We start from the raw sequence: 15,009 nt of genomic DNA, 5'->3' as shown, positions 1-15,009 counted from the left end.
GCATAAGGCTCAAGGCAGTCATTCTCTACCAGTTACGTCAGACTGTTTCATTTTAGGAAAACTTCAAGGGGTACTTTCGGCATAAGTTTTAAACATTAGAATGATGTTTAATGATGTGTAAATGACTTGACTCACAGAAGCATGTAGCTGTTAAATAGTAATATTCCTTTTAAGGTCCGATGGCTGATTATGTTGAATCTTTAGCCAAGGAAGTGAATATTTTCACTCCACCCTGAATTTATCCAAACTACAGCTCAAGCTGGAGGTTCAAGTTGGGGAGCCATATTCTATTAGAAAATATAAACTATCCAGAGGCAACCAGAGGGAACCTGGCCAGAAGGAAAACGTTTTGGAAACCAGGATCAATAGGAAACAAGGTGGAAGACATAGGGTCGGTTTAGAAAAGAAATTCTGAGGGAAAGGACCACAGGACGTTGCTCCTAAGCTGAGCTGAGCAAGTTCCCCGGTAGAAGGAAAGACCCGCCCAACAGGTGGGAATCGGAGGAAGACTGGCTTCAGCTCGGAGTACAGAAGAGTTGTCTAACATCAAATTGGCCCCCGAAAAGGACACATTTCTTTCTGTAATCCTGAGATGCTGACTCCTACAAGTTTTCCCTGTGTGAAATCTGTGAAGAGTCTTGCATTTTCTCCACAGTTGAGTGGACACAAAGGGAAACAGCATGGCCTGTCTGCTGTCCCACATGGCAGCGTGCATTTTCCCAGTGGGCACGGGTGGGGCCTGGGGACAGATGGTGAGACAGGGAGATGGTCTCCCAACGATGAGGAGAGTTTCACAGTCTCCTACAGATCGCCCAATAGTTGGAACATGGTTTTCGCGGGTTGTGGGTGTCTGAAATGCTGCGATTTGCTAACAAGGCTGTGCCATTATGAAATGAATTCATTTGCTACCAAAGAGAGTGAAGCTAAATGGTTTTTTTTCCCTACTGGTTTCTTGGTGCCTTGCATGTGCATTGGAAGCCTCCTTTTGTTACTAAAGCATTCTGAACATGCTGGTCTGGTGTGGAAAGTTAGAAAGAGGAAGGCAATCTGGGCCACCGGTTGCTCTTTCTGTCTGTTTGATGTTAAAGTCAATTGCCTAAAGCAGAAGAAAGAACCCTTCAATTGCATTCTTTGAACTCCTGGCATTGACAATTCATGCCTATCATCGAAAAGCCTGGCCAAAGATGCGGCTCTTTGCTTTTAAGAAAAGATCATGGCTTTCTTCTTTTTTCCTTTAAAAGTGTTTGCACCTTCATCCATTTGGAATGCAATAACTTCATATCAATGTATCATCTGAATTTGCAAAATTAATTTGTCATATAATTGATTTGAACTATGGGAAAATACAAATGATGTCTGTTTTAAAGGTCCACCTTTTGGAAAACCTGATCAGTTGTAAAAATGAATGGGGTGAAGGGGGGGTAAGTAGGGCTGAAACCAAGGACTCAGAAAGTAAATGTTTAGAAAATTATGATGGCAACATATGTGCAAATATGCTTGATATAACTGAAGCCTGGGATGTTATAAGAGCTGTAAGAGCCCCAAGACAATGATTTTTTTTAAATGGGGTGGGAGAGTAGAATCAATTCAAGGTCATGAAACATCTTGAAAGGTCTTTATGAAATCCAAAGCCCACCATCGTTGCATTGATTTCAACTCATAGTAACTCTATGACTCTATACCATATAGGATTTCCAAGGCTGTAAATTTTTAGGGGAGGAGATCATCTTATCTGGTGGATTTGAACCACTGACTTTGCAGTTAGCAGTCCAATAACTTGACCAACACAAGGTGCAAATCGTTGTTTCAGATAATAATTCCAGAAATAATAATACAGGGTTAATCTGCACATTGATACTTGATGCGTGTGCCAGGGAACCTTTGGCACTCAGAGGAAAGAAAACTCCCCAGCAGATGGCGAAGCGGAGCAGCGTCAGGGCAGGAGTAGCTCCTGAAGAAAGAACTGCAGGGAGAGGGGAGAATGGAAAGACGCCACGGCAAGCGGGGAGAACTGTACGAGAAGACACACACGGCGCTCGCAATTGCAGAGACCATTCCAAATGGAGACGCTGTGTGACCGATGATATCTGTCGTGAGATATTGTCACTTACCTAAGGGTGATTCTCCTTAGGAACGAACTATTGCACACTTATGGTCTGGGTGAATTAGGGGCAAAAGACATGAGTTGGGAAGACGATACTCGATTTAGTTACTTACTGATATACACATTCAAGAAAGAAATTGAGGCAGCTTTCGAAAATATAGAGAATGAATTGAGCATATTAAGGAAAATAGTGAACTGCACAGTAAAAGCGGCCCGCACGGAACAGCAGAATAAACAGTCTGAATGGGTCTAAGTTGGGGGTGGTAGTGGCAGGGCACACAATTAACCAAAATCTTTTCAATAATTGAATGATCTCATGTCTACTAGATTAAAACAGACAACATGAAGCAAAACTTGTAATGTCAGGGAAGCTCCCTGACACTGAAGCATGGGAGTACATGCCCCCAATTCCTGTACAGAAGCTGCCGACCATGCTGCGGATGGCAACCCGAATACCATCCTGCCCTGATGGTTACGAAGGACAATTCAGAATGGCTATGCCCTATGTAAAAATAAACAAAAACAGTGTAGATTTAAATGAGAGCAGTTACCTGATCTGCCAACAACGATGCTAAGCTTGAATATGCATCTGCAAACTCTGGACCGTACTTAATGGAGTCCTTCAGTAGGAGGATGGCTTCTTCTTTTTTCTCCTGGGACCTACAGATGGGGGGACAACCCAGAACATATAACAATTTGTTTATATATTCAGATTAGACTCCAAATCTTCATTTCCTTTAGCAAAGACCAACGGATTCACTCGGGGTTGCGCTGCAAATACACTCAGCTGGACGGTCTCAGGTGATAACCGCCTTCCCTGTGTCTTAGTGCACCATGGCATAGATGTAAGTTAGGCTGTAAGCAACCCATTGAGTTTTTCCTTCTGTTTTTAATTATTTTTACAATGTTTATTTCTGGCTAGGCACTTTTTAGAAACTCTGGTTGTGCAGCGGCTAGAATTCTTGGCTACAAACCCAAACACCAGCAGTCAAAATCACCCACCACTCAGAGGGAAAAAGAAGTAGCTATCTACGTGCGTAAAGGTTTGCACTCTTAGAAAAGATACGGGGCATTTCTACTTTGTTCTATAGCTCTAAGTCGGAATTGATTCGACGGTAGGTTTGGTTTTGATGCCGCGTTTGAGATTTTAATACTTAAAAGTTTTGTGTACAAGTAACTTTTGAACTTCAGAGAAGCAGCTATGGGGCATCTCTGGGAACCAGTTTTTAAGAATGCACATGAGTCACACCCCCTAGGACTGCACGGATGAGCCTGTGGTTACACTACTGCAGGCCAGGCTTCCGCCGTGGCTAAGCCCTCCTCCAGGCCCAAGCCTGGCCAGAGTGACCCTGCTAACCTTGGGTCTTGCAACGGAGAGGGGCACATTTTGTCTCTCATTTTGATATTAGAAAGCAGTGTTTCCAAGAGCTAGCAACCACTGCATGTCTGTCAGCTTGTCATACTCTGGTGGCTTGTGTGTTGATGTGATGCTGGAAACTACGCAACTGGTGTTTCCAATGCCAGCAGGGTCACCCAACGTGAACAGGTTTCAGCAGAGCTTCCAGACTAACACTAGACAAGGAAGCAGCACTTGTAGAGGAAGAAGCTGCTGAAAACCTTACGCATAACTTCGAGCCTTGGACATAACATTGTCAAACACTGCAAAGAAGCAGAACACAATGTGCAGTTACCGCTGGGGGATGGGATCCTCAGGTGGGAGGGCATTCGAAATGGGACTGAAGAAATGCTTACATGGAAGGGAGTTGCCTAAGGTGACATGAGTTGGGAAAAGCTTGTGGGAATGGAGTTCCGGAGAGCTTCATTTGCAGATGGGCACGACTCAAGGTAAAGAAACAGCTGCAAAAATCTCCTACTGATTGAAACTTGGAATGTGTGAAGTATGAATTTAAGAAAATTGGAAGTGGTCAAAACATGAAATGAAAGCATATCCAGATCGTAGGTATTATTATTATTTTTAAAATCATTTTATTGGGGGCTTGTACAATTCTTATCACTATCTATACAAACGTCCATTGGGTCAGGCAGACATGTACATTTGTTGCCATCATCATTCTCAAAACATTTGCCTTCTACTTGAGCCTTTAATATCAGCTGCTCATTTTTCCCCTCCCTCCCCAGTCCCCCCTACTTCGTGAACACTTCATAACTCATAAAGTTATTATTTTATCATGTTACACTATCCGATGTCTCCCCCTTCCCTCTTCTCTGCTGTCCATCCCCCAGGGAGGAGGCTATACGTACATTCTTGTAATCAGTTCCCCCTTTCTATCCTATGTTCCCTTTACCTTCCAGGCTTCACAACTCTCACCACTGGTCCTGGAGGAGTCATCTGTCCTGGATTCCCTGTGTTTCCAGTTGCTAACTGTACCAATGTACATCCTCTGGTCTAGCCAGATTTGTAAGGTAGAATTGGAATTATGATAGTGGGGGGCGGGGGAGGAAGTATTTAAGAACTAGAGGAATGTTATGTGCTTCTTTGTTGCTACCCTGCACCCTGACTGGCTCATCTCCTCCCACAACCCTTCAGTAAGGGGATGTCTGGTTGGGTACCGATGGGTTTTGAGTCTCCACTCTGCACTCACACATTTACAATGATATACTTTTTTGTTCTTTGATGCTTGATACCTGGTCCCTTCAACAACTTGTGGTCAGACAGGTTGGTGTATTTCTTCCATGTGGGCTTTGATGCTTCTCAGCTAGATGGCTGCTTGTTTATTTTCAAGCCTTTAAGACCCCAGATGCTATATCTTTTGATAGCCAGGCACCATCAGCTTCCTTCACCACATTTGCTTATGTACACATTTTTCTTCAGCAATCGTGTCAGGAAGGTGTGCATCCTGGAATGCCAATTTAATAGAACAACATGTTCTTGCATTGAGTAAGTACTTGAGTGGAGGCCCAATATTCATCTGCTGCCTTAATACTAAACCTATAAATATATGCACATAGATCTGTTTCCCCACACTCTTATATAAATACATTTATATATGTACATTCCAGTGTTTAGAACTCTGTAAATACTCTTTGTCACCTAGTTCTGTCCTCTATTTCCTTACACTTTCCTTTTGTTCACTATCATGCTCAGCCTTCTTTTGGGTTTCAGTAATTTCTTTCGGTTACCTTGCCCTTGTTGAATCCCTACCAGGCCTCTCATACCCTCCTTGCCACTGATTTTGGATCACTTGTTGCTCCCCTGTCCCTGGGTTGGTCAGCACCACCTCCTTCCCCCATCCTCCCCTTCTCCCATGTCCCCTGGAACCATTGGTCCCATTGTTTTCTCCTCCAGACTATTCATCCAGTCTATCTTATCTAGATGGATCTGTAGCGATAATAATATGCACCAAAAATCAAGCTATAGCAAGATCAGCGATGGGTGAGAACACATCGATGACAACAAAAAAGGAAACCAATTACCCATAGAAGAATAAATTAATTAAAAGGAAAACATTTAGAAAGAAAGAAAAACCTGTAAATAGATCAAGGTCTGATTTTTTATCTCTAGGTGTGTCCTTCAGTCAGGTCCAATGGGGCACCATGCTTTGGCCCCAGAGTCTGTCCTTTGTATTCCCTAAGGGCTCCCTGCTCTGCTCCCACAGTTGCTCTGCCGCACCCTTTTAGTGGTTTGCCTCAGTGTCACAGGGTCTGTTTGGTTCAGTGTCGACACTGAGTCTCCAGTGTTGTCCCCCTTAGGGCCCTGGGCCATCAAGGGATGGTGTGTCTCATAGTGGGATCAGCCATATTGTCCACTCTGTCCATTGGCTTTTCAGAGTGGGGATATCGTCCTTCAGGCCTGATGGGCCAGGATGTGCTCCACTCTCTCTTCCTCCCTCTTCATTTGCTCCCATTTGCTCTGATCAGACATGCCCCTCTCCCCTAGATGCAGCTTCAGTGCCATCCTCTGAAGTAAATTCTTCTGGGATAAGGGGTGGCCATCCATGTAGCTGGCATGGGGGCCGAGCCCCCAGCCTAGGTATTATTGAGCTGAGGCAGACTGGTATTGACCACTGTAAATCAGAAAACCATATGATTTCCTATGCCGAGAATAACACAATGAAGAGGAATGGCTTGGCATCCATTGTCAGGAAGGATCTTGCGAAATCCATCATGAAGGACGATGCTCCCTGTGATAGGATTATATGTATCCACCTTCAAGGCGATCGATGAAATCAACTATTACTCAAGTGTATGCACCCAACACAAAGCTTGTGATAAAGAAATTGAAGACTTCTACCGCTCACTTCAGTCAAAAGTTGATCAAACAAAAAAATTGATCAAACACGTAATCAAGATGCATTAATCGTTAGAGGTGATTTGAGTGGAACAAGTGGAAAGAGAAAGGAAGAGCAGTTGGAAAATATGGACTTGGGATAGAAATGAAGCTGGAGATGGCATGGCAGAGTTTGCAGACCCACGACTTGTTCATAGCAAATGACTTTTTCCAACAGCACAAAAGGGTGTTTTGTCCACTCACATGGACTTCCCCCAGGTGGAATGCAGATATCAAATTGAGTGCATCGATGGGAAGATGTGATGGAGATCAGACCATGGGCCAACTGTGGACCAGAGAGTAAATTTCTTTTATGTAAGTTCAGGATAAGCTGAAGAAAATTAAAACAAGTCCACGAGAGTCAAAATATGACCTTCAGTCTATCCCATCTGAATTTTGGGAACATCTCATGAACAGATTAGATGCATTGAACACTAAGGACAGAAGACATCACAGAGTAGCTAAGACAAACTTGCTCTTAATCACAGAGTAGCTAAGACAAACTTGCTCTTAATCACAGAGTAGCTAAGACAAACTTGCTCTTAATCACAGAGTAGCTAAGACAAACTTGCTCTTAATCACAGAGTAGCTAAGACAAACTTGCTCTTAATCACAGAGTAGCTAAGACAAACTTGCTCTTAATCACAGAGTAGCTAAGACAAATGGAAGCAAGGTTAAAGTCAAGGAGCTGAATAGGAAATTTCAAAGGGCAGCTTGAGAAGACAAAGCAAACTTATAATGAAATGTGCAAGGACCTAGACCTAGAGAACCCAGCGGGAAGAACATGTTCAGCATACTGAAATCCAAGGAATTCAAGGGAAACAGTCAAGCCTCGAGCCGCAAGCTGGAAAGATTCTGTAGGGAAAATATAGAATGATGCAGGAAGTATCAAGAAAAGGTAGAAAGGATCATAGAGTCACTGTAGCAAAAAGAACTAGTTGATACTCTCACACTTTAGCAGGTAGTCTGTGAGCAATAAGCAATAGCAGTGCAGGAAGAAATGCAAACTACACTCAATGCAATTGGGCCCACAAATAACAAATGGAGAAAATGTTGAAGTTGTCAAGGATTGTGTGCTACTTGGATCCACAATCAATGCTCGTGGAAGCAGCAGCCAAGGATCGAAAGGCATATTGCATAAGGTCAATCTGCTGCACAAGCCCTCTCTAAAGTCCTGAAAAGCAAAGATGTTACTTTGAGGTTTAAGGTGCTGCTGACCCCAGCCACTATTTCCTCCATTGCATCCTACGCACGTGAAAGTTGGAAACTGAATTAGGAAGACCAAAGAAAAAGCAATGCAATGGAATCATGCTACTAGAGAAGATTAGTGGAAGTCCCGTGGGCTGTTGGAAAAACAAACTGACTTGTGTAGAAAGAAGAAAAGCCAGAACGCTCCTGAAAGAGGCAAGGATGGCAAGAAATTGTCTTATATCCTTTTGACTTATTGTCAGGAGAGACCAGTCCCTGGAGAAGGACATCATGTTTGGTGAAGTAGAAGGGGAGTGAAAAAGATGAAGGCCACTGAGATGGACTGTCCCAGTGGCAGCTGCATTCACGGGCTCCCAGAAGAACAACTCTGAGGAGGACTCGGGACTTCAGTGTGTTCTATTGGGCACAAGGTTGCTATGGGTTGGCACCGAACAACAAAAACAACCGGGAGCTAGCAAGGAAAGTCCAGCTATTTTATCGCTATGTTTTAATTGAAAAAGAGTAACATGTGCTTTGTCTTGTTTTATTTGCATTTTCCTCTGCTGTTTATACTTCTGGCTGAAAGAGGACGCAAGACGTAGATATTTTTGTCATTTTCTGGAGTGAAGAATCCCTTTCCCGTTAATGCCATTGCAAGTAATTGCGTCGTTGTTCTGGTCTCGTGTCTCTGAAGCAAAAACCAAGTGCTATTTAGTTGTTGGCAATCAAGTCCACACGAATCACCTGCTAAGTGTTTTGCACTGTACGTGGCAATCCAGCCATTGCCATTGAAGCAATTCTGACTCCTAGAGACCCCTCCAGGACAGCACAGAACTGCTCCTTAGAGTTTGGGAGATGGTGAGCCTCATCATTCTCCAGTGGAGCAACGGGTGGGTTTGAACTGCCAATCTTGCAAGTGTCTGCCAAGTGCTTAACCCACAGCCTTTGAGAGCGAATTGCAGGACCGATTAGCCGAGGCAGCTGTGCCCCATCTCCTGCTCCAGTCTCCTGTGGGCGCCAGTCTCTGTAAGATGAAGTTATGTTCAGAGAAAGCTAGCACAGTATGCGGAGGGCAAACAAATACGGACATCCCAAGTTTTAGTTCCCCCGCTTTACAAGCAGTTTCTTACAAGATGCTTTCACTTATAAAACAGTTTCCGATTACAAATATGTTAGGGGATAAGTGGAGGAGAGCACAGTTCCATTCCAAAGTAGATCTTGACTGTAATGATTCAATTTATCAATCACTTATCATTATTCATTGTATGGCTGCTATGTGAAAACTCAGCGGTTCAAGGCCCTCAACTGCTCTGCTAGAAAAAGATGCTGCTGACAGCTCAGAGAAAGCTTTCGCCTGGGATACCAGAAGGACCAGTTCTACTCTGTCCTACAGGTTCACTGGGAGTCGATACCGGCTCAATAGCAGTGGGTTACTGAATGCCACCCTCGATTACTGGGGTCTCTTTAACTCCTAATGGGTTCCTGTGATGCAACTCCGTCCCAGCGAACAAGGCCTAATACTGTGTCCAAAGTAGACTGTCCTTGGCATGTGATAGTAAAGTCACATGGTTGTAATACAATTACATTTGCATCTCTTGTAATGCTTTTTTGTTGTTGATTGATTCCTTCATTAAGTAAATAAGCATTTAAAGAATGTCTGCAACACGCAAGACTTTATAAAACATAAAAACCAAACCTTCTGCCACAGAGTTGGTGACCGTTCATAGAGAATCTACAGCACAGTTGGTGTTTCTAAGACTGTAACTCTGTGCCATAAGCCTCGTCTTACTCCCACCATGGGTTCCAACCGTCAACATTGTGGCTAACAGCTCAATGTTTAACGCCACCAGGAATCCTTGAAGACTCAACGGGAGTCCATTATGTTTATGCACACTCAGATTTTTATCCTTAGATAGATGCTGAAGCAATTCTTTCATGGGTATATATTTTTAAAATGAAGATCTATTTTTTAATGTGCTACTTTTACTGTTTAATTTTATGGTTAGCAGAACTCTTTAGCCACGGATATTATAGATCTCTACTAACATTAACTTGGAAATCCTTCCAAAATCCAAAGGGCTCAGGAATTAAAGCTGAAAAATAAATCCCTCAGGATATAATTTAAGATGTTCTTCAAAATCAGTAAGCTGGAAAAAATTACAATTTAATAGTAAAGATTTAATGGTTTTCATTTGCCATAGCTCATATCAGTTAGAATGGCAACTTGGACCTTTTATATGTGAACCCAGTGAGATTAATTGCCACTTAGTACAGTCTGTGAATTTAAATACTTGAGCCCCACCCCCACCCCACCCCATCCCATTAACATTCATATAACACTGTGGTAAAGCTATCATCAAAGTCACTCACAGGGACCTTAGATTTTTCATGAACTCCTTTCTCTCTAAAAAATCCTTGAGGGGCTACCACCTGAAGTAAAACCATCTCGTTGAGTCACGTAGCTGAGTATATAGGTGTTCCAAGATATAAAGACTCAAGCTGTCTTGACTCTGCATGGCTATGTTATTCTGCTGTGGTTCCGAAGCCTTGTACAGTCAGTCACACACTAACGAGTTGGGTTAACAGATACTACATGGGACCTTGTGATACCATGGCAGATTATTTAGTGATGTTTAAGAAAGAACGAAAGGCTGCCGTCTTTGCTGTTGGTGGCTCTTTACTTCTGAAAGAGCGGAGGTGGCGAGGGGGGCAATTTCTTCTGTAGTCTCGCTTCTCCCCATCCTTGGTGGTGCTGGTGCCTGCTCTCAAGTGGATTCTACCTCAGGAACACTCTGGGACAGGACCGAACTGCTCGGTAGTCTGTAGGGGAGCAGATCCTAAGCTGTAGTTCTTATGGGAGCAGATCGTCAGGATTTTTTCATTCGGAGCTTCTGGGTGAGTTCAAACTGCTGACCGTTCCGTTAGCAACCAAGTGCTTAGTCCTGCATCATCCGAGCGGGGTTTCTTGCTCTTCAGTAAGGGGTTAATGAACGAGGGGTGGCTTTGACAAAAATCACGCGTCGCAGAGAATTCAGTTCTATGGAACCTGCCTTGGTCACGTTGTAATGTAACTATGGCATGGGAAGCGAACACCGTTCCAAATTCCTTTGAATTTCATGCATACCTCTTCATGCGCACATTATGGAAGATGCTCCTATCCTGATAACGCTCTTAGGAAGAAGGCCAACAGCTCTATGGGTCCATTCAATCCCAGCAGTGAAGTCCATTCACGCACTGCGGTTGAGTCAGCTGACTCATATCAACACTATGGAAAGGATGAGAACGGCCCCAGAGGGTTTCTCAAGGCGTAAATCTTTCCAGAAGAAGACCAGCATTTCTTTCTCCCGAGGAGTGGTCGGTGAGTCTGACCTGCTGGCTCTTTGATTAGCAGTTGAGCTCTTGACCACGCATGGTCCCGACAGGGCTCCCTTACTGCAGAATAGAGTAACATTACCACATTCTCCTTGCTAACACTGGAGTTCACACACTTTTGATAGGCCTGTTTTCCTCTTGCACTGTGTAGAATTGAATGGGGCATTTTTCTAGAGCACTCTTTTCAAACCATTATTTCCTTGTATGAAAATTGTCCTTAACGTCCAACTGCCTACAGATCCCCTGCTGGTCTAAGACATGCTTCTCAACAATGTTCCAAATATTTCTAGGTACCTACTCTTTTCAAACCATTATTTCCTTGTATGAAAATTGTCCTTAACGTCCAACTGCCTACAGATCCCCTGCTGGTCTAAGACATGCTTCTCAACAATGTTCCGAATATTCCTAGGTACCTACTATGCACTCCATTAGCCTTTGCCTCCGCAGAACCTAAAAGACCACCTACTTTCTAGCCTAAACTATAGTCTTAGTATGTTATATATTTCTATAATTGAAACAATCCCCTTAAATGTTTTCCAATAAATTAAAATTTAGAAGAGGAAAATGTAATTATATATAGTTTGATATGTGTGTAATATGCAATTACATACATTTCATATTTCTATAGGTCTCCCAATATTTTAGAATTCTATCCCATTGATGGCAAGTTGATTCTAACTCATAGGACCAACCCATGGTGACCCCAAGGACAGAGTAGAACTGCCTCTTTGAGTTTCTAAGAGTGTACATTTTTAGGAGGGCAGACAGCCTAATCATTCACCCTCAGAACACCTGGTGGCTCAGAACTTCGGACCTACCGTAACCCACCACACCACCATGGCTCCCAAAGTAATCCTACTGATAAAACAATCCCAAACCTTGTTCAAAATCAAACCAAACCTCCCTGTCATTGAGTCAATTGTGACTCACAGTGACCCTCTAGGGCAGAGTGGGACTGTCCCCTTTGGGTTTCTGAGACTTAAAATCTTTACAGGAATAAACAGCTTCAACTTTCCCCTGTGGAGCGACTGCTGTGTTTGAACCACTGAGGGCTCAATGCACACATTGCCCAATATGCCTCCAGGGCACCTAAGTCTAATTAGGAATTGTGAAAAAGTAAGCAGCGCAGCCTCTATTTAATATGCACCTATTGTTTACTGGCCCTGCTAAGCCGTTTACCTAAGTTACCTTTAACACGTAATGAAAAGCACTGCCTCATCCCCAGAGGGACCTGGGCTCAAGCCTCACTTTTTACCATTTACTAGCTGTTTCTTTAGGAAAATTATGTCTTTCCTATGTCACAAGCACACTAAACTCACCATCGAGTCAAGGCGGATTCGTAGCGACTCTCTAGGACAGAGTAGAACTGCTCCCGTGAGTTTCTGAGACTGCAACTCTTGTCACGAGAGTAGAAAGCCTTGACAGTCTCCCGAGATGCTGGCTGGTGCTTTCAAACTGTGGACCTTGCATTTAGCAGCCCCTTGTGCAACTGCCACACCACCAGGGCTCCTTCTTGAGGCACCGAGAGGGTACTATGTGCGGTTAGGCTTTTAATCATTCATCTAGTTTTTAAAAACAATTATCCACTTAAACCATTCTCACCTTAAGTTTTAAAATGAAGAAGAATGAGTTTTCCAACTTACCACAAAAGTATTATCATTCCACTTTTCAAACTATTCACACAAAAAATAAGAATATACCTATAAATGATCCTTTCCCCCCTCATATCTGATGCCATAAATGGTTTTAATATAATAGCATTCCATTAAATAGACATATTAATAGTACTGCACTAAATATAAAATAGCCCAGTAACAGTCGCTAACCCTACAAACCTCTAGCTCAATGGCAAATACAAGGTGAGCAAATCCAAACGGCAGTCAGTAGCCCAGAGTCTGCTCAGCTGACAGGAAGGTCACACCAGACAGCCGATGTGCATTTTGTGGCGTGATACTAACAGTTACTATTTAGTAAGAAAGAACCAGTCAAACCAGGAAAGGGTCTTGGGAGAGAAATGTCTGAGAAATTATATATATGTAAAAAAGGGGCAAGTCTCACAAGAGATGCAGCAACCATTTCGAATAAGCCATTCTGTAATTTCTTACTGACACAGTTGGCCCACATACTCCGTCTGGGAAAGGAGACCATCTCTGGGCTAGCAAGAGACAACATTAAATAAAACTCCCAACGAGCTTGTTCTGGGTCTATAGTAAGTTGTTTAGGGAAAACACAAGCCCACGTTGATCTAAGCTTCATTGATATCTCATTACCTGTTCGGCTAAACTCCAGGAGGAAGCACAGGACAAGAATAGCTCCCTCTGAATGGACCACACATGTGGTATAGATTCCTGAGGCGTTGGGTTGTTTATCTGAATCACAATATTTAGGAAAAGTCCAAATGCATTATGTCGTAATTGATCAACACCAAGATACAAGCAAACCTCAGTGTTCACCCCGTCCAGTTAGCGGCTGCCACAGAAAGGAACATCACCGCCCCCAACACGGCCAAACAACCAAACCGAGGCCACGGACTTGATGCCAACGCATAGTGGCCTGCACGGAGTTTCCGAGCCTGGAAACCTTTCCTGGAGCAGAGAGCCTCCTCCTTCTCCCCTGGAGAAACCACCAAGCTGTGATTCCAGTTCATGCTCACCCGACAGGGCTGCTGGGGCTCCTTCCGGCCTCTGCACAACACATTTCATCTCCTTATATCTGTGAAATGCGCTCTAGCCCCGCCAATGAGTGGATTCCAACTGACGGTGACCCTCGTAGGACCGAGTGGCACTGCTCCGAGGGTCCGTGCCTTTGAACCAGCATGGTGTGCTGAAACTGCTGTCCCCCCAGCCTCACAGGCTTCAACGGATCCAGACTTGGGCTCAGCAATCATTGTTCCTAATAGGTCTCTCAGGTGATTCTTTCAGAGTTTTTTTTTTTCCCCTCAACAGTTTTATTGGCACATAATTCACATAGCATACAATTGAAATAGGTTAATCATAATATCAAGGGGAATTGTACAATCAGCACCACATCCATCTGAAAACTTCACCGCTCCCCCATGGTTAAATTGCCTTTAAAATACGTTGTAATCAGGGTCAGTTCTAGTGGCCCCTGCTGCCTCCCACCTTCATTATTGACTCCTGGAAGCCCCCTTCCCTCCCTCTAGCCCACCCCACCCCTGCATTCCCTATAACACCTTGTATCAGTTATTATCACTGTACATGCAACTCCTCCTGGGAAAACCATTGGAAGACAATGGAAGATAAATTGCACTAAGGTGGTAAGGATAAGATCATATTAGTATAAGACAAAACTGCAAATAATGCATGAGAGGGAGGAGACCCCCATCCACATTTCAGAAGCCAACATTTCTGTCCTGGAACATCTAATAGATACTCGCACCCAGAAAGATTCAGGTCGTGTCAATAGGGAGGTCAACAGGTCAAGTGTGGAGTTCACTCCAGCATCATCAAGACCATGGCCTCTGCCCGACAGTCAGGCTGTTCAGGACTCTTGCCTGTGGCTAGCACGGATCTGGGAGCAGCTCAGTCTGACTAGATACGCTGCAGATGGGTTTGGGGTTCCCACAATGCTCCTTAGCCTCTACAAAATGGGTGTTCATAATTTTAGCTCTGATACTTTTCACCATATTAGAATTTGGTAATCGTTCTCTTTGGGTCACACAAGCACACCGGCGTAGTTGACACTTCGCTTAGATGGCTGCTTGCTTGAACACACGCCCTTAAGACCTCAGGCACTATGTTGACTGATAGATGGACACCATCTACTCTCTTCACCATACTTTGCTGTAGCACCCTTATCTTCAGTGATTATTTCATGAAGGTGAATTTTGAGTCAGGCCATGATGTAAGAACTAATTATTCTTATTGCTTTTAGAAACTCTGTAGTATTAAGCATTGAGGACCTGTCTGTTTAATTGATCCCCAGTATCAGACTTAGTGCTATAGGAGGTTGCAAAAAGAAAAAGAAGTCTGAGAAAGGTTGCAGGGGCAGGCTGATTTGCCCCAGGACAGAGAGCTCTGGATTCCAGGTGGTGGGG

At 43.7% G+C, this 15,009-nt stretch overlaps 1 protein-coding gene across 1 annotated transcript in view; it reads right to left on the bottom strand.

Moving 5' to 3' along the window:
* TMTC1 (transmembrane O-mannosyltransferase targeting cadherins 1) overlaps positions 1 to 15,009 on the bottom strand; it is a 314,438-nt gene that overhangs the window by 25,188 nt on the left and 274,241 nt on the right. The window contains exon 13 of the mRNA XM_075551917.1: positions 2,656 to 2,764. Coding sequence (XP_075408032.1) covers positions 2,656 to 2,764 — 109 coding nt within the window. The remainder of the gene's footprint in view (positions 1 to 2,655; positions 2,765 to 15,009) is intronic.

The sequence above is a fragment of the Tenrec ecaudatus genome, chromosome 6, assembly GCF_050624435.1.
Source record: "Tenrec ecaudatus isolate mTenEca1 chromosome 6, mTenEca1.hap1, whole genome shotgun sequence".
Lineage (NCBI taxonomy): Eukaryota > Metazoa > Chordata > Mammalia > Afrosoricida > Tenrecidae > Tenrec > Tenrec ecaudatus.
The sequence above is the reverse complement of the archived record's forward strand: the minus strand, read 5'-3'. Positions and strand labels throughout refer to the sequence as shown.